Source organism: Lipophrys pholis, assembly GCF_963383615.2.
Source record: "Lipophrys pholis genome assembly, chromosome: 8".
In the NCBI taxonomy this organism is placed as follows: Eukaryota; Metazoa; Chordata; class Actinopteri; order Blenniiformes; family Blenniidae; genus Lipophrys; species Lipophrys pholis.
The window spans coordinates 20,285,789-20,305,753 of record NC_137630.1 but is presented as its reverse complement, the minus strand read 5'-3'; the positions used below and the strand labels follow the sequence as shown (position 1 = coordinate 20,305,753).

The 19,965-nt window shown below is 40.4% G+C and overlaps 1 protein-coding gene across 1 annotated transcript in view; it reads left to right on the top strand.

The window, feature by feature from the left end:
* opn7b (opsin 7, group member b) overlaps nucleotides 1-8,710 on the top strand; it is a 55,806-nt gene extending 47,096 nt beyond the window's left edge. Inside the window, exons 3-6 of the mRNA XM_080470283.1 lie at nucleotides 61-223; nucleotides 991-1,118; nucleotides 7,661-7,995; nucleotides 8,087-8,710. Coding sequence (XP_080326409.1) covers nucleotides 61-223; nucleotides 991-1,118; nucleotides 7,661-7,995; nucleotides 8,087-8,587 — 1,127 coding nt within the window. The 3' untranslated portion in view covers nucleotides 8,588-8,710. The remainder of the gene's footprint in view (nucleotides 1-60; nucleotides 224-990; nucleotides 1,119-7,660; nucleotides 7,996-8,086) is intronic.
* Nucleotides 8,711-19,965: the final 11,255 nt, after the last annotated feature.

The following is a 19,965-nucleotide window of genomic DNA, read 5'->3' as shown; positions in this document are numbered from 1 at the left end:
GTTGATATTGCGATAATGATCCATTTGAGTATTATTATATCCTCCGGTTATGTGTCCCAGGTGTGTTGTCAGTGCTGGGAAACGGGATCCTGCTGGTCGTGGCCTATAGAAAGAAGTCCTCCTTGAAGCCTGCAGAGTTCTTTGTGGTTAATCTGGCCATCAGTGACCTGGGAATGACCACGACCTTGTTTCCACTGGCAATTCCTTCAGCTTACGCTCATATGTAAGTGATCTGCAGTGATACATCAGTCTTACTTTTCCCTCTTGGTGTTTTGTATCTTCTGCACGTTCAGCATTTTTTTCCAAAGAAGAAAAGATGACATTGGGACTTTTTGAAAGTGTGAACAGAAAGTGGTGCTATACTGCATGGAGTCCGTCAAGGTTGTTTTGTGCATTGACATTTTAAAATAAGCCTCAGTGTAGATCGCACGCTGTAGATTAAAACTTATCGGAGTAAAAAATAGGTTTGCAGAAACACCTGTGACATCACTGCATCAGCCGCAATACCATGACTGCAAATGTGTATAAATAAAGATTGTTAGAATAAATACTAATAATAGATAATAATAATAATAATAATAGAACTAAATAAATTCATAAATTTTAAACATTTTGGGTAAATCTTTCTGATGAGCTGATGTTCTGGCTGTGAACAGGAGCACTGGATCGCCATCATGCAGTGAAAGGGAACATTGACAATCAGCAATGAAGGTTTCCATTTCCATCTGTCAGATGTTGGGTGCTTTATCTGCAAACCTTGGCAGATCTCTTGAGGATGCGTTTCTGACAAATGTCATTTATGCAGCGTTGGGTCAAAGTGCATCACTGCCCTCTACAGTAGTATGTGACCCAAGGGAGAGCTGGGAAATGTATTACCTGTCCCATCTGCAGGATGCAATTCACCGCAAGGATTTTACAGGGAATCCCTCTAATATCAGTGTCAGTTACAAACAAATCATATTTTTTCTCTCTCTCTCTCTCTCCATCCAGGTGGTTGTTTAATAGGACAATCTGTATTGGCTACGCCTTCTGTGGCGTTTTGTTTGGCCTGTGCAGCCTGACCAACCTCACCGTGCTCTCCTGTGTCTGCTGGCTCAAGGTCTGCTGCCCAAACTACGGTAACCCAACTTCCGTTTTCCCCTCAATGAAACTGCTTTGAAAACAGTAACATATTCAAAATATTAAAACATTATTTATTTTATTTTTTTACTTCATTATTGACCTTGTACACTTCAGGTTGTCATGGATTTCCTGCGTGTGTGTGTGTACATAGTGTTCTCAGGTGCAGCCCATAGTCCAGAAAATACTGTAAGTTTGATGACGCGAGATAGAGAATGACCAGATGGAATTTCATAAGATTTTATCACAAATACCTTGTTAATACTCCACCCTCGTTCCCGGTGAATTGAAATTTGGACTATTTGCAACCGGCCGCACCTCGACTGATCATATTCTCACTATACAGCTCAAACATACTGTTCATGTTGTGGCAACATTCAAAGGGAATGTAATTAATTACTGCTTTTTATGTGCTTTACTTCACCCATGCTGATAGGGACATTGCATTTTGGCTGTTGCTCTCCCCAGTAGGTAAAACTACATCGGAACAGGGAGCCCATGAAATGCTGAGGCTCGCAGAAGAAGCTCGCAGCTCGGGGCTCATTAAAGAGGCCATGCAATGATACCAGTGTTCAAGGCTGCACTACCACCTATTTAAATAGTGCCAAATGTAAATAAGATGTTTACAAAGCCTTTTCATGTACTCTATTCCTTTTTAATGTATTCCTCAGCAACACTTCATATGAGAGTAACTCACAAATCACCCATATGCGATCGCCCAGCCCCTTGGTTTCTTGTTTATGAAGCTCAAGACAAAGTTTTATTTTGAATTTTCAGCAGAAATTATAATATATTTTGCCATTGTGAGAGTTACAATCAGTTCTGTTAGCAGGCATGCGATAAGAACTAAACTAACCTATGGCTGCAACTTTAAACTTGGTTTAAACTATGTGTCTTCTCTCTGTATTGGTGTATTTACCATTTAGAAAACATGTACTTACTACATTTGGATGTTTGACAGCAAAAAAACTGTTTGAGAAGAAGCTCTTGGTTTATAATGCAATGTTTGAGTAAAATAAGTCTGTACCAATGTGACTAACACAATTGCGGGTTTATTTGTTTGAGTTCACATCTGTCTTATGTGTCTGTCACGCTTTTCTGAGTGAATTGGAGATCCGAGGAAGTGGAAGTGTCTCTAATGGACGCTTTCTTTTTTTCAGCTTTGGGCTGAGTGCAGCCATCATGGTGCCAACAATACAAAACATTTTGCCTTCAGTCAAGTATCATGCTAAAGTGTGGTAATCTCACCCGTCAGTCCATTAAAAGAGAGGTCGTTAGTGCCGTGTTTTTCCTCATCTAACAGTCATCCAATATCGGACACAAATATGTGAATGAAGTGCTTTTTCGCATATATTCAGTCATTTCATACACATTGAGGCGGTGCTTTTCTTTTTGTTTTCAACATTCTCCGATCAATGCCCAGATCATAAATCAGATGAAGAATGATTCAACTATTGGGGACATTTTGATAACAGCCTGAGAACAACTATACGTTTCTGTGTTTGAGCTGCAACTCCAGTTTCAAGGGGCCGACTTACAGCTCCAGTTGCACTCAGTGAACGTGAGGAGGAGAAAAATGCATTTAAACACATTCAATAGTTTCCTTTTGGAGGCATTCAAGGCTCAGTGGCTGCTTTTCCGAAACCATCCAAAGCCTCAAATTCTGTGGAGTGAGGTATAAACTAAACTAAGTGTCCAATTACTGGCCTCTCGCAGGGCTTCAACCCCATCGGACACACTTCACTGGGCAGTGCTCACTTGCTCTTTGTAGGGTTCTGTTGTCGTGAAAAGCCAAACTGATTTCAAGTCATTAGCTAACAAAGACAGGGTGCCAGAACAAGTCTGTCTCCATTATAGCGGAGCAAACTCCATCTGCTCCTGAAAGCTGCGCTTGTGTGGTTATTTGATACAAAGCATTAGATTGAAAAAAACATTTTTTTCACAAATTAATCAACAATGAATTTAAATATAGTGTGAATGCAGCCAGACTCCACACCAGTCAGTGTTGTTGCTGTATGTTAGGATGGACCCCCCCTGTCTCGGCCCTCTGTTGGGGTATTCATGACCTTCTGTTTGTGTGGCTTTGTGCTCAAGTTCACCCACTTTACCACCCACATAAGATGGTCGGTCATGATAAAATTCCAGAGTGTAAAGAGAAAATAGTAAAAATCCTCTACAGTCAAAATCAAAAACAAAAGTTTGGTTCCATTGGTTGAAGATTTACCCCGTGACCTTGGGACTGTTAGTATGGAGAAGCCATGGACTGATAATTAACCTCTGATATTCTTCAAGCAAAACCAATAAATCTCCCACGAGCACAATCAAATGTGCTGCACTGAAAATGGACAAAGACACAAAGAAACCATTTCAACAAAGAACCTCACATAGAAAACTGCAATATGCAAAGAAACTAAGGAATGCACATACATATTTTTTTTATTAAAGATTTTGCATAATTACATTGGAAAAACCATTAGTAAGCAGAACAGACAGTTGATTTTAGATTGATTGTTCCAGTGGACATAGTTCATTACTGTGAGTGTAACTCCTCTCATCTCAACTGTGGAAAGTTACATCATGAACACAGTAAGAATAAATGCACAAATTGACTGACGCTGAAACATTTGCTTAGAAAAACAATACAACAGGCTGCATTCTAATAAGAGATGGAGTTTAATGAGCAGAAGCTTAACCCTGAATATTAACTGACTGCTATATAAGACTGAGCGAGGGAATAAATTCACACTACTAAACTAAATTCACCGTAACATACATTTCTAGTTAAAATCCCTTGTTTTACCAATCTGTATTAAAAACAAGGTTGGTATTTTCAAAGATATTTCTATTGATTATTTTTCTATATTTTAAAAGCCCCCCCCCCCTCTCACCAAAGGCTCAGAATTTCACACGCGTCTACTCATTAATCAATTCTATTCTATTTCTTTTTATTTCTATTAAAATGTGCTCATTTGTCACAGCACTAGTCAGCCACGATTCATAATTAATAAATCATAATGAATTCAGAATAATTGAGTACGCAATAGTGAATGAATTGGCATCCGCTGAAAACAACCGAATGCCGTTTAACTCTCAAACTGTCGTCTTTGGTCTAATCCATGAATGCTTGTACAGTTGTACTCTGTAGCTTTGATACTTCAAACGAGGAATCTGCATCCTGGGGTACAGGATCCAAGGATATCCCATTTACACGCTTCACACACACCGTAGGGGTACACAGAGCTGAGGCACTCTGACACATACTGTATCAATCCGATTTATAGGGCTTCATAAACAAGATAAAACGTGCCCTTGCACAGTGCAATTACCATAATGGGGTAGCAGATTTGGTGGAAGGAATAAATAAGCGCTAGAAACTTCAGCCAGGAGAAGACGAAGACATGCCAGATGTGGTGTTTTATTTTTTACTGATACAAGTGGTTCTTTATTTCAGTCAGATAGGCAGCTAATAGACAAACAGTATTTAAGAGAGGTTTTTTTTAAAGCATTTCTCTTGTCTGTTTTCCACAAGAACACAGACAACAATAATGCAAAGTTTAAAACGCGAGGGACCACACGCCTCAAAAAACAAGTGTTTGAAATGCAAATGAGCACAAATAATTACACTTTTATGAGACTTCCCTGCAAAGAACTTTGTAGAAATGTGGTGTCCTGTTGCCTCTAAACTAGTTCATATACCATAGTGGACTGCCCTTCTGGCAAACAGCGACACAGTTTCTCACAAACAAAAAACATTTACAAGGACACGGCATCACTCATGTGAAAATGCGAGTAAACACTGCCGATAACTCCACCATGGGCACAGAGCAAAGTGAACATTTCAAATCATCTGCAAACCCACTGGTGTGAATATATGGCCAGACCTTCATCTGAATACCAAGTATGAGCAATCCACTTGAACTTGTAGCGCAAACGATGCATCATTTAGTTATTAACAGATTAGGTGAAGCGCCAGGCTAATGACATGACTGAAAGTCTTCTGGTCTGAAACATATGATCAGGAACTTTCTGACCATGGTTAATCGGGGGGGGGGGGGGGGGGGGGCAAAAGTTACCACAGGACAGTAAGTAGTTCGTTTAGCGCAGGGCAAAGAGAACATTTCACGTTACTGAGTAAACCTATTACATAAATTAGACATTTTGAAAGATTTGATTACAGATTTCTGTTAAATGAAATCACAGACAGCAAGAAAGTTTAGTACACACAACACAGTCTGCCAAACATCCTTAGATTTCAGAAAGGGGGTAGCTGGAGAATACCCTTAAATGCAAGGAAAAAATAACTGCAAGGCCCTGTCAGCCATTAGGTTTGATCCACAAACTTGCTGCGAGACGCCGACTGACTTTAACAAAGCTTCAAAAACAGATTTCAGGAGAATTTTCCAAACATTTGACTGCACCTGAAGCATTTAGAAGAAAGACTAAGAGAATAATCACCTGTGAGTTTTCTATACGAGAGCCTAAAATTAGTTTACTGTGACCTTAAGCAACCAGAATTGGAATTTTCTGCTCATTTTTTTTCTTCATCTTGACATCCTGGAGGAGGTGTGTGTGGTTTTGTGTGCTAACAGTATCATTCTTTATCTCGTCTCTTGAACTTCTTTCCAAAGCTCGGCCACAAACAGTCTTTCTGTGTTAATGTGCTCTTTCTTCTCACCAGCTGTGACGCACACTCGGGCCAACCACAGGTTTTCTTTTCTTCGTTTTTTTCTTTTACAAGCTTCAGTGTTGTCTTCCTAAGAAAAATGGATGCTGGGCCATGCTACCGGCAGACATATGATAAGAATGGCACCTTTGTGTTACTAAGAATTTCTGTTAGTCCAAAGCTTGTTTACAAATCCAGTTGAATAAAGGCTTTCTAAATTCTACTGAGAGACAAGTTTAGAGTTTTTACGATGCACTAAGACATTTACAATTAAAATCCTATAACGGACTTAAACAACCTCAAAGCAGGATGGCATGCAAATCTGAAGCATTGGAAAAGACTCGACTTCTATCAGATGAGAGGTCTATGAGCAGACAGTCATTCACAGAATAGATACTGTAATCTGCAGTGTAACGAAAGCGCAGGAATATTCTGCATCAGATAAAAGCCATCTGCAATGGCTAACAAGCCAACTCTTCCCAACGCCACACAGTCCAGTGAGCCACAGGGCGAAATCACCCCCAACACTCCCCTTCAACCGTAAGAGGAGCTGACATTGAGCTAAAGAGGACTGTGTAGCGCCTTAGATAAGGCCGGCTGTGCTCCCTTCCCCACTGAATGTAGCTCCTACCTAAAACAATTATAGCAGACGATGATGAAAGCTGTTTCCTAAGGATCCTCTCAATTACATCTGGCACAAGTGCAACAAGCCAGTCCCACACCATTCATTACCAGAGGCTGTAATAATCCAATATTCCCCTTATTTCAAACTGTTGTTTTTTTCTTTTTAATCCATCTACTATACAGCTCCTTTTCAAATCAGTGCAGGGGTGCTGGAAGCAGTCCCAGCCGACGCAGAGACTAAGACACTGACACATACTCGCTCACCACCAACCAGACTCCATCCATGGACGTCTCACTGTGAAGGAAGAGCACCAACCACCACACCACTGTACAGCTAATGTAGATGGATGTCAATCTTTTTGATGTATTGATTTGCTGTCTGTCGTCCAGAATGGCGAAAAAGTCTAATTTTACGGTTGCTCAAAACAGTCATAAATGTGCATCCCAAAAGTTAAAAAAACAAAAAGGATAATATATAACAGACCCTAGAATGACACGAATACATAAATTTACTGATTATGCTATCTCTGCAGGACCAATAACAAATGCAAGTAAAACACAAAAGGCATGCCTTCTGTTTCACAAAGTTTGACTGAGGGCAACACTGGTGCAAACAAAATGCAGTCTAGGAACAAAATCCAGACGACATGAGGGACTTAATGTTCTCATGATGGTGCATTTAAAAAAAGATGCATTTTTTCACAAATCAAAACATTTAGTTAATTGATTATTTCCAGCAAATTATTTCCATTACTTTCTCTGTGCAGAAAAAGCAGTCACTCCCAGTGGTGACTGTGTCTTGTAAATGCGTGCATAAATCTCAGGTTCGGAAACAACCAGGGAAATAGTGGTGGTTTTTTGTGTTTTTTCTCCCCCAACATGCTGTGCAGCTTCTCCCTCTACACACAGAATATGCTTATGTTCGGGTTGCTGCCATTATGTACATTACTAACTTCACACGTGCATTTCTGTGTACTGTATAATCCCATATCAGAAGATGCCCATGGGTAAATGTACATTTTCTGGAAACCACTGCAAACATTCCTGTAATGTCAATTTGCATCAATTCAAGTCTGTCAAAACTCCATGTTCACAGAGAAAGATTTTCTATCAAGATATCCATCATTTATTGGACGGTTACTCTCCACTTCTTACTACTTTTGTCTTCCTTTGATTTTCTCAAGGAACTCAGTTTGCTTTTGCTTCAGTAATTACTCTGGTCTCATCTTCCTCTCCCTCTTCAATTGCATTCAGGTAACAAGTTCTCGTACTGCCACGCCTGCCTGCTGGTTGCTTGCATCTGGTGCTACGCTGGGGTATTTGCTGTTGGTCCTCTGTCAGGATGGGGGGAGTACGGGGCGGAGCCTTACGGTACAGCCTGCTGCATCAACTGGCATGCGCCAAGTCAGAACTCGGCAGCAATGAGCTACATCGTATGCCTCTTCTTCTTCTGCTACATTCTGCCATGCACTGTAATCTTCCTGTCGTACACTTTCATCCTGCTGACGGTCCGGGGCTCTCGCCAGGCTGTGCAGCAGCACATGTCCCCCCAGAACAAGACCACCAATGCACATGCACTTATTGTGAAGGTAAACACACAGGTTTGTGTCTCACAGTTTGAATAAATTGTTCATCTTTTTTACTGACGCTCATGTGGTTGTGTCGTGTCGCTTCCCACAGCTTTCCGTGGCAGTCTGCATCGGCTTCCTGACTGCCTGGAGTCCATATGCCATCGTGTCCATGTGGGCAGCGTTTGGTAACCCAACAACTGTGCCACCCATGGCTTTCGCTCTGGCAGCTATCTTTGCCAAGTCCTCCACACTTTACAACCCCATTGTCTACCTGGTCTTCAAGCCCAATTTCCGGAAGTTTCTATGTCGGGATGTGGCCCTGTGCAGAAGGACACTCTGTGGATTTGTGTGCCATGACAGTCCCGCACAGAAGGGAACTTGCAGGCAACGTCATCACAACGAGGAGTGCAACTCTACAAGGTTGTCCAACGGGCTGCCGGAGAGCCACCGGACCTGCAAGCACTGTCCCTGTCCCGAAACAGCCGCTGATAACAGAGAACACTTCACAGACTACAGTCCGCAGCAGACTGCCAGGATACTGAAAGGATCCCAACACAGTGAGGTGGCTGTGAGTCAGCTCTCCAATGAGCTGCAGAGTGACTTCCTCTAGAGAGAAACAGACAGACAGGTGGTAAAAGGGGTGACAAAAATGAAGAGTAGAAGAAAAAGATAACAAGAAGAAAGATTATAAGAGACAAACTGCATGGTAGGGAAATGTTAAAATGTACTTCTGAACAAAAAGTGTAAAAATAAGTCAAAAAAACAACAACAAGGTTTTCTTCAGTTGAAATCTTGTTTCATGCCTCAAATATGTGATACTGCCAAAACACACAGGACTACATAGTTAAAAGCCAATACAGGAGGATATGCAAGCCAAACAGTCCAGAGATGTGTACCAACAATATTTCATCAGGTTGAATTAATAAGCGTCAGTAACTATCTCATCACGATACGTGATCAACACCGAGCAAGACTGAGGAGCAACAATGCAAATGCACATTTACACTGTACTAAGGAGGAACAAATACTGAAACTTTTTACTTTCTAAACTACCTGTGATGTGTTTATTACAAGTACTGTATGTGATGACGGGTGGGTGTTTATTTATGTACCAAACTCAAGGACCACAGGGTTGCTGGTGGTGTCTCCCAGGAAATTAGTGCATTCTCCCCACTGCTGGGAATAAATTAAGCTTTCAAAGCCTCAATTAACATAAATATAGCTTTCTCAACCTTTACTAATCTATATGGACAAGGCCCCCTGAGAAAGAAAGAGCTGGCCTGCTGGGTTCTCTGTTACCTATGTGAAAATTGACATATTGTCCAGGGGTTGGGCAGGTAGAGGGGGCTTGTATTGATCCCTCTGCAGAAAAGAGATGTCAATTTTGTCAATCTCTATTTTGTCTATTAACCCCTGTCCAGGGCTCAAGGAATAACTGATTTACCACGAGGGGACAGGATTTAATGCAACTCTCACCGAGTTATATTCATTTCCTACATCCAACATGTTCGGAGACTTCAAAAGCTCACATTGTGAAACAAATTAATGTTATAAATAGTATAGAAGAGATGTTGTATAATTTCATAATGTAAATGACTCCCAAATCATTCGCTTTGATTTTATAGCATGAAATCCAAAAAGTATGCATATGAAATAGTAACTCAACAATTCAAATGAAATGTCATTATATTCCAAATTAAACAGAAAAACATCTCCATGGAAACGTCAATGGTGAACAGAGCCTCGCTTGTATCGGCATGCCACACAGGGAAAAAGGGAAGAAGAGAGAGTTGTCTAGACAAACTTTTGGTATTTGGTTAATAGCGTGCACTTAGCGGATAGTCATCTCATGCAAAAAGAGCTTATTTAAAAATATCAGTCTCATGATTTTAACTGGTTATACGTGACAATACACAACAACAAAAGAGGGCACATACTTTAACTCAATTAGAGACAACTATTAGGCTAAAATGTGGCCACCCCGAGGCTTTGCAAGACGCCAAATCTTCATCCGTTGTTTTAATATTCACAGATTTCAACAGTTAACCTGCTTAGTCTTTCATTGAGTGCAATATCATGGGGGGAAAAAAAGACTTACAATGAGTCCCAGTAACCTTTAGATCAGATTACCTTTAATGAGACATTATATATTTGTGCAGTATGTGAGTGTATTTTTCTAATGTGCCTCTGTGAGAGTGAACTTTCATGGGCAAAATTACATGTATGCAGCTCCTCTGAGAAGCAAACATCGTATCAGCAATTTTTTTTCCGCTCCAGTGGGAACAATTAACCATTATCCTAAAGCATGTGAAAACAGGAGAAATTAACTTTATGTCTATGCATGAATATGGACCTCTTGCCTTTTATGCTCCTCCTGCCAGTTTCTTAGTAAAAGAGCGTAACATGAGAGATGCAAGGCTTCGCATCAGCACCTGCTTACATAATTCTGACAAATATGCCCACGGAGCATCGTCGAGCTTAACTGCAGTATTTGCCCAACAAGCAGTTTTGCACTTTCCGCCCTTGGCAGCACAGGTCATCAAATGGAAATACAAAAGAGACCTGTCACAAGCAAAATGAATCAGATCTGCTAGACTGCGTGTTGTGCTCGACTGTCATGACTTAACCCGAGTGGGTGAGAAGGAAGATCGCATCTCTGTGCACTTCCCACAAAAGACGAGATGCCGAAAGTGTTTCCCACTTTCACTTTCAGTTTGCCATGAAAGGATGTTCTTTATGTGACGCAAAAAACAACCAGGTCAGCACATCTGGGGGTTTTCCGCTGCCTGCTCCGCTCGCTCTCGCCTGGTGAAGCGAGAGCTACTAAAAGAAAAGGGCACTAAATCACCACCTTAGCTAATACCCCACTAGGGCTTTTCATTTGACATTCAGCCCTGCGGTCTGATCCTTGTTAGCTCACAGCTTACATCCCTGTTAGCTCTGGGTTTAAGGCCTGTTCAGACCCACATTAGCCCTGCATGCGAGAAACCCTGTTCGTTTCACTGAAACGGCGTCGTGGCATGGAGGTGCCGTTTGAAACCCTCCAGCAAAAAGCTAAAAATGATTTGAAAACAATATCATTGTTTTGGTCAATCAAAAACAGGCAAGACCTGAAAATGCACTTTTCATCCTCTTTAACGGCTGACAGCCTCTTTAACCCTGAAATTCCCTTCAATTCAAAATCATGGCTCGGTAGGCAATGCCAACACTCTGCAGGTGTGGATATGTAAGTATAATATACTGCCTCTCCACCATCTCCTTTCTTATTGCTGCATAACTTACTCTCGTACATCAGCACTGGACATAAATCTTAGGTGTCCTCTGTATGATACCGGTCAGGTTTTACTTCATGCAACATAAACCAGCCAGTGGAGTTCATTTTTCTCCAATCTGAACATTCAGTAGCAGTTGATTGTTGGAAGGAATGAGACATAAATCCAGGTGGAATTTTTAGTTCAGAAGTGACTGAATAATTCTTGTTATCCCTAAAGTATGATTACTAATAACACCATTGAAGTTAGAGTTTAAAAAGTAGTTTCATCATATAAAAGCATGCATACATAGAACATCTTTACAATATCCAGTCAAGCGTGTGTAATTCTGCTGTGAATCTTTGACCTGGAGCAAACTGTGAGATGATTTAGCTGAAGGAAGCCTCCAGCTTTCTGTGGCCGGAGATATTTTCAGCCAGCTGCACTTGTGCATATAAGACGAACCATCATCAACAAAGGAAAAAAAGCGAAATGAGAAAAAGAGTGTCCATCCAACAAATCCTCTGATCGGGACACTGGAGACAGCACTGCCATCCTCCCGTTTTCAACAATTATTTGTTGGAGTGAAGAGACGTACTGAGCCTCTGCTCATTACTGTTTCCAGCTCAAAGTAGTTACCTTTCGAGAAAAACAAAATGATTGTACTTTTTACTCACGAGTCAAGAACAACTGAAGTTTTTTTTCAACAGCATTTAGAAAAAACGTAAAAAAAAAAAAAAAAGTAAAATATAAGAAGAATTTTGTGTTTTTCATGCTGCAACCAAATGTTACGTCGCCTTTGCCCTCACTGTCACGGCCAAAAGGCTGTTTTGGACTCATATTTTTCTATCAATATGCAGGTTACAATGTAAAGAAGATACATATCAAAGACTTGGCTAAAAGCTGAGCCCAAGCTCTTCACATGATGGAACGAGATGGACAAACAAACCAGGAAACATTACTGTGAAAATCTGACTGATGTCTCTTTTTTTCTATTCTGTACCACTTAAACTACAAATACTGTACCTACAAGTGTATTCTCCATCACTCCCCAATCCCATCCTCAATACTCATTCACACATTGTGTATGCATATGTATATAAGCTGTCAGGGATTTCATATGGAGACTCGTTGCATGTATGTACATACTATGTGTTTGTAAGGATGCCAAAGTCAGTTCTGATACTATAACCAATATCCACCAAAATGTGTAAATAGAGAATGAAGAGACCCCTTGAAGTGTCTTGAAATGGGGATGATGGGTTTTATGTTTACGTTCAAGTTTTTGGCTGATCGTTTTCATAAATGTCCCCTATTTTGCGTCCAGGTCAGTGGCTTTAATCACTGCAGCTGGTATTCATTTCTCCTTCAGCCTTCAGCAGCCATGAGAGAGAGAGAACGACTGAACTTTAATACTCTCATGGCCAGGTCAGCGATACAATACACAGCCGCAGTAAAATGACCAATAAGACTGACCCTCCTTAATTTAGCTCCATTTTCCATCACGGCGTTGTTGGTGCCTCCACACATGCAACAATCCAAGTGGGAAATTAAATCTTATGTTATTGTATACGCTCACTTCTATGAAGGTGACTCTTTCTACCTCCCTATTTATGGAATGTACTTGTTTGCAAGATTTGAATATATAAGATTCAAGCATTTAACATGAAGAAATCTGAGTGTTTCGTGCAGTTACAGTCGCTTGGATGAGCGGGTTTCATGGCAAGTCGGCCTAATTAGGAACAAATCAAAGGGCCTCAAACAGCTCGAGCCGGATGCCATGATCACTAGATTTGCATTCGGAAAACTTGTGTAGTCGTCCGCATGGCGTATGGCGTCAGGTCAATCCATCGAATGCACCAAGTCATTTCACCTCTGCCTGAATCTGTCCTGTCAAGATGCATCCTAAAAACTAAAAACAAGACTTTGCTGATGCTTTTTTCTGGCATGAAGCTCAGACTGAGAAATGTAAAGTGGTGAAATTCACTTTCTCCATTTTACACTTGGTGGGAATGATGTGATAAATCGTACAGCATGCTCCCTGCTGTCTTTAAGCATGAGCTAATTCACTGTAAATAAATAAAAGGTAGCGGCGATAAGGAACATGCAACACAAATCTGGATTCCCTGACTACAGCAGCAAAGTCTGTCCTCAGGAGATGTGCACTTTTCGGCTGCACTGCATTAGGCTGGTGTTTGTAAATACTAACACACACACAATCATACATTTTGCAGCCCTTCTCCCCCAGTTTCTAAGACACAAACAAGGCTGAATGTGATATGCTGTATATATATATGTATGTTGTTAAAAAAAAAAAAAAAAAAAAAGTCTATCTATATAGGTTTAAAAATATCATTACAGTATGATTATTAAATTATCATTGTTGTCAGTGACGTTTTTGATGCACTGTGAAAATGTTTACATCTTTCTTTTTTTGTTTTTGTTTGGTTGGTTGTTTCAAAAAATATTGAGGATTATATCAAAAGTGTTGAATACAGTACATCTATCGAAGGGCATATCATTTGTTCTGAAGTAAAATGGAATGACGAATAAATATAATTCAGGATTCAAAGCACGAGTATTTCATTCCTTTTAGATAAATACGATGGTATTTTATTAAATATATATATTTATTGTTGGCACAGGGTGTTCTTTACTGTGAATTGCACTTAGCTGTACAGCAGTGCTGTTTCTGAATCAAATGATATAAAGTTTTATCCCAGATTAAAGAGCATCTTCCTCCCACTAACTGATGTAACTTCAGCTGAACATAATGAGTGAGTCAGTCATTAAACTGACCCACATCCAGCTGACAGCTCAGTGAACGTGTCACAGCCTTGCTAGAACAATACAGCAATGTGCACACAATTAAAACTAGTCTAACTATAGGACACAATTAAAATTAACACGAGTTGGTTTCCTTACAAAACAGGCTGCACGTAGAATAGTGAATTTAATTTAAGACTCAGAAAACACAGTTTAGAGTTGAGCGAAACTTTTTTGCAAACAGCAGTGGGTCCGTACATTCATGATAAGATGAGGTTTGTTCACGATATGAGTGACAGGCAAACAAAAACAAAATCTGCTGTAAATGCAAAAGTCAAAAAGACTCAACATGCAGAAGCTGCTTTTGAGGAATCAGCTCCATCCTGATGTGTGGCCTCTTTCTCACAGAGATTCCACAGCGGTGCTGCAACTATAGCGCTCCTCACATTGTTGGCTTCAAGCAATTCCCAAACATCCAAGCTGAGATTGCCTGGTGTGTGATGTTTGACAGCCCACAACACAGACATGACAGAGGAGCGTCTCATTAGTGTGTGTGTGTGTGTGTGTGTGTGTGTGTGTGTGTGTGTGTGTGTGTGTGTGTGTGTGTGTGTGTGTGTGTGTGTGTGTGTGTGTGTGTGTGTGTGTGTGTGTGTGTGTGTGTGTGTGTGTGTGTGTGTGTGTGTGTGTGTGTGTGTGTGTGTGTGTGCCGGCTCACCTCTGATGTGCCTCTGCTACCACCTCCCAAGATGGCAGACAGGCGTATTAGAGAACAAATCATTCTGCCATTCCCCCCAGCTTGTAATAAAGACACAACAGCCCTGGAATCAAACCCTCGGTGTGAGAGAGGCTCGTGACACAGCCTCATAGTGTATTCTTTAGCCGCCATCGCTACAACACTTCATAACATTCACAGTGTCAAAGATCTGCTTCATACGCTGAACACATCAGATTTAAGGATTTTAACAGATTTTTTGCTTAGTGAGGCGTTTCCTGGATTGTTATACTTATATCCAATCCAATCCAATCCAATGTATTTATAAAGCACTATTAAAAACAACTCAGTTGACCAAAGTGCTGATACTCTCATGTTTCAGGTGTGCCGAGACCCTGCGACCCGTACATAGACCCCCTCCCACTGAAGTCCTTATACTCCCACTCGTGGCCACATGAGGCAGTGTGTCATCTGTTTCCTGTTTATCTTTTCTGTTCAGTCAAGCACTTCAGCCATTGTCCCATTCTGTTGATGTAGATTTGCGTTAAACTCTCTCATCAGTCCATCTGGTGATTTACAGCCCTCGCTGTATGTTAAATTAACTTCTCTCATGCATGTGACTTCTGCTCATCATGTGGACAGATGTGGACCAAATGGTAGTCAATATCATAGTTGAAGCACTTCAAATTCCTCTTTCGTCTTTCGTCTGCTCTGTTCAGGGTTTACCAACAGCTTCCCAAATCCCTATTCTTCCATTTTTACACCAAACATGTCCGTGTCTAGTCCTTACCTGCTGCCGTAGGGCAGTAGGTGTTGTCGTGTCTGTAATAAAACCACACACACGCACCCAGAGATTACTCTGCTGTAAACTGACATTGGTACGGACGGATGACAAAGTTAAATCGTTATTACGGGTGACTCTCAAAAATAAACAAGTCCCAGAATAATATGGACAGAGAGTTATGACACTCGGGAGGCCGCCATTGTTGTTATTGTCAATGTTCTTTTCAATAGCTTCTTTGGAAGGTTGGAAGGACCAAAAATCAGACCAGCGATAGTAGCAATAAAATGCGTGTGGAGACAAAGTTAGTCGTGTTTATCCTCCAGGAATCATTAGAATAGAATAGAATAGAATAGACTAGAATAGAATAGAATAGAGAGTGGCTATAATTCGGAAATGATTTCTATCGAGTTCAAATCCCACAATACGAAACAAAAGTGGATCAAAGTCTTTCCAGAGATGCTTTCAAGGATCTGTATATTTTATTTACTAATTCTGTTGAGCAAAAACTCACCGTATTAGAATGTACTGAATAAACATTTGGACATGTTTCCTTCTAGACACAACTTGTTTAATGAGCAGTAAACCAGACTGATTTCTACTCAATGAAAAAAGCTCCAACTTTACTCGTGAAATACAAACCACATGCACATGCATGCGCGCCTGCATGCACACACACACACACACACAGACGCATGCACACACACACAAATCACTATCCTGCTGGGATTTCATAGCAGGCAGGCATGGATTTTTACCTCTAATTGGTTTCGTCACAGTCGTCTGTGCCTCCAAAACAAGACTATTGATTGAGAATCATGAGAGTTCCCGGCTGCTTAATGGAGCCAAGTGTTTCCGGGCATCCTTACCTCAACACTAATTTACCTTAAATCCATGCATGTATGAGCATATCATGTAAAATAGTGAACAAATTTGAAATTAGATGGAAAAACAAAAAAGGTCTTTCTTTACATTTTAATTGGGGTGAAAAGTCTCCTTCAGTTATATGTTTGAATCTATAATCTATAATCACTGTTTGAGTGACATCTCTGAACTTAAAGCGACCAGAATGCCATTGTATCGAATATAAAAATGGGCCTGCTGTTGTTTCCATGTCCGCACTTCATCTCCTTATCCCTGCACACCTGGCCTGGTACAGAAAGTCCACATATTTAGATATAGCCGAGAGCAGTTGGACTGCACGCAAACAGATGGACATGATGGGACTGCCTGGCATTAACAAGATGTCTCTGCTGAATACCATCTGCCAAAATATCTACACTGTGCCAGGTCTGCATTAGATCAGGATGGGGAGGCATGTGTGACTGTCAGCGGAATTCAGCCAAGTATAAGACCGCTGTGTGTGAATCATACAAAACTTTGCGATGTTTCCCTGAATAGAAAAGGATGGTAAGAGTGAATCTGGACAGAAAACAGGAAAAAAAAATCAAAAACAAAACCTCTGTGTGAAAAAAAATGGCTCCTGCAAACTAAATTAAAGTTTGTGTAACCTAAGACTCAAGATTCTGAGAAGTTTGGCTTCAAGTTTTTCTGTGATTTCACAGAGGTCGATGCACCGAATAGATTCTATAAAGTTGTATTTTGAGAAAAGAGTGGTCACTGATGGAACTGTGATGAGATGTCGATGTCTTGCTGAAAACTTTCCATTCTGAAACAATTTGACTTTTACCTGGCTTGGTGGCAAAACAGGTGAAGAACTATATCTTAAAAAGCTTCAAAACAAAGGAAAAGCTATTGTACTACAATAGCTTTCAATAGATTTTTAGCATTTCGCAGTGCCCTCGATTGGCTTTTCTGGAACAACCAAAGGCCATGGAGCCTGCGGGCCGTACAAGGCCCTGGTCTGATATACAGTATATAATGTTTGAAATAACACACAAATCTGTCTTAATCTTTCACTATGTTCATGCTGTTATTTGGGGGAAAAAGCCAAACAGGAGGCTCGAGAATTTCATTATTTATAAAACATTAGTGTAATAAATGTAATGACGTGTAATGAGCCCCCCCCCAACAACTGATTAACAAGTTTTGTTCAAAATGTAACGAATATTAAAAAATTGGTGTTAACTGAAGAACTTCTTTGGAACAATAGTCGATTGAAAAGAAGGAACAATGAAAGTCTTTTCATAACTTGACAGCGTTATGATTGTATTGTCCATTATCTGGACATCCAAACCAAAGAAGTGACTCTTTACATGAGCATGTGCTCGCGCTCAGCAGTCAACGCCTGTGAAAACACGGCTGAACGCAGTGAGCATGTGACGAACACCAGCTTCTCTGTTTACAATGGCAGCTCACATCGGGTTAAAGTGCATCATCCTTCTTCATTACATTTCTATAAATCATGCACTGAAGTGAAGTTAATAAGCTTCCAGCGACATGTCATGTTAATGGTTCATGGTGAACACGTAGCACTGCTTGTCACATTCTGCATAGTTTCATGGATAATTCTTCATTTTCTTGTTACAGTCACACTAAAATGGTGCCCCATTTGTTTATATTGCCCCCCCCCCCCCTCCTATATTGTGCTTTTTTCTTCCCTCAGTCCTGCTTCCACGCAGCATGTGTTGCCTGCGGGCGGCTTCCTGTAACCAAGCATTCATCTCGTGTGACTGTCCTTGTCTTCGCTCCCACGGTCTGCGTGGTATATTGAATCAAATCACACTGCAATGTCACCACAATTAATTTCATCATTAAACATTAAGATCCACTCTCCCATACATGAATATGGCATCCACTCTTACAGGATATTAATCTAATTTGATTATCTGCCCGAAAGAGTATCACAATAGATTACATAAAGTCCAAGTAGAACAGCCACATCACATCACAGAACAATATGTATTTACATTCAGCGTCTGCACATGAGATTCGAAGTCTGCTACTGTGGGCACTGTAAATGCAAACTCTCTTTTTCCTTCTTGGCTGGAATCAGCAGAGCATGAAAATAAATAATCTTTTGAGTTTGAAACAAGCAGAGTTAATAGCACTGAATACTGTGAAATCCTGCGGAGGATTAACTCTCGATCCAAAGAGAACCTAATTTAATCTCTTTATGCTCGTCATTCAGTCCTCTGAACATCATCCAACACCAGCAGATCTTCTCTTATCAAATCTGTCATAAGGTGACCGAGAATAATTAGCTCCTTTTTAAACCTCCCACGCTGCGTTGACACTGTAATGAAACCGGAACAAATGGCACATTTCCCCCCCCGAACATTTTCAATTATATCAAAATCTAGACTAAAAACACAGCAGACATTTTTTACACGCTGTCAGCACAAAGGCAGAAATCAAATAAAAGACTTTATTGGGTTTGGAAATTAAAATAATTTTTAAATTATTTTATTTATAGCTTTTTTGTACAATACAAAACAAAAACACACACAGATTGACAAGACGAGAATACCCAGGGAACAGTATTACACATAGTATTGAGAGGCAAGGGGTGTACAGGTAGATGTCCAAAGATGCCAATGGCCTGCAAAAAGGAACATAATCCCCTGCATGAAAGAAAAAAAACAAAAAATCTGTCCTTCTCTTAAAAACAGTCCTGGGGAGAAAACAAACAATAAAACAACACAAAACAAAACACACATGGGTGGGAGTCAGTCATAGTCCTCAATGAGTATGCCAAATAGTCACAATTTACACACATTATACACACAATATAGCAGCACAGACCATCAGTGTATACAGTCAGCTCTCATCAAGCATAGCCAGAAAAGGCTTCCACATTTCAATGAAATGACCAGGAGAAATTAAATAATTTTTGACAAAGGTAAAATGTGAACGGTCGCCTGCTTTGAGAATCGGCGCCGGTAAAAGCTGCCAGTCAGTATGTTTTCCTGGCTTATCGGAGTGAACCACTAATCTGAGACACAAGAGATGTTGGTACAACAGCTTTGGAGGCAGAAACACAGTGAGATACTGTGTGCTTTGAGGAATAACGGAGAAAAATATTCAGTTTTCCCACCAAAACGTTTTCCTCACTTTCACTATTTTTTAACAAATGTAGAAAAAGAAACGACTGACAAAACCATGACTGACGTGAGGTTTCACAACGCATATAAAAATGGGTTAGAATAAACTTTGGTAACTGCATTGTGACCATTCATCCTGTTTGAATCTCCCTCTCGGTGATGACTGACAAATCTACAAATGTATGAGGTGTCAAACTCTTAAGAAAAGTAAGCAGGAAGTTTGAACCCAAAGATGAATATGGTATTAGGGCAAATATAAAGTAGGGCTGGCTATGCTCGCAGTAGAACATTGTCATTCTGAGGACCTGTTTACGCAACAACATTTCAAGTGAAAACGTGTCGTTTTTGCGTTTTTGTTTCAGAAAAGTCGCGTTCGCACGGCAAGATCTTGAAAACGATGTCCGTTGACATTTGTATGGACAGACGAATTAACAATGATGAAGTTGGATTTTCATAACTGGTAATTCTCAACTA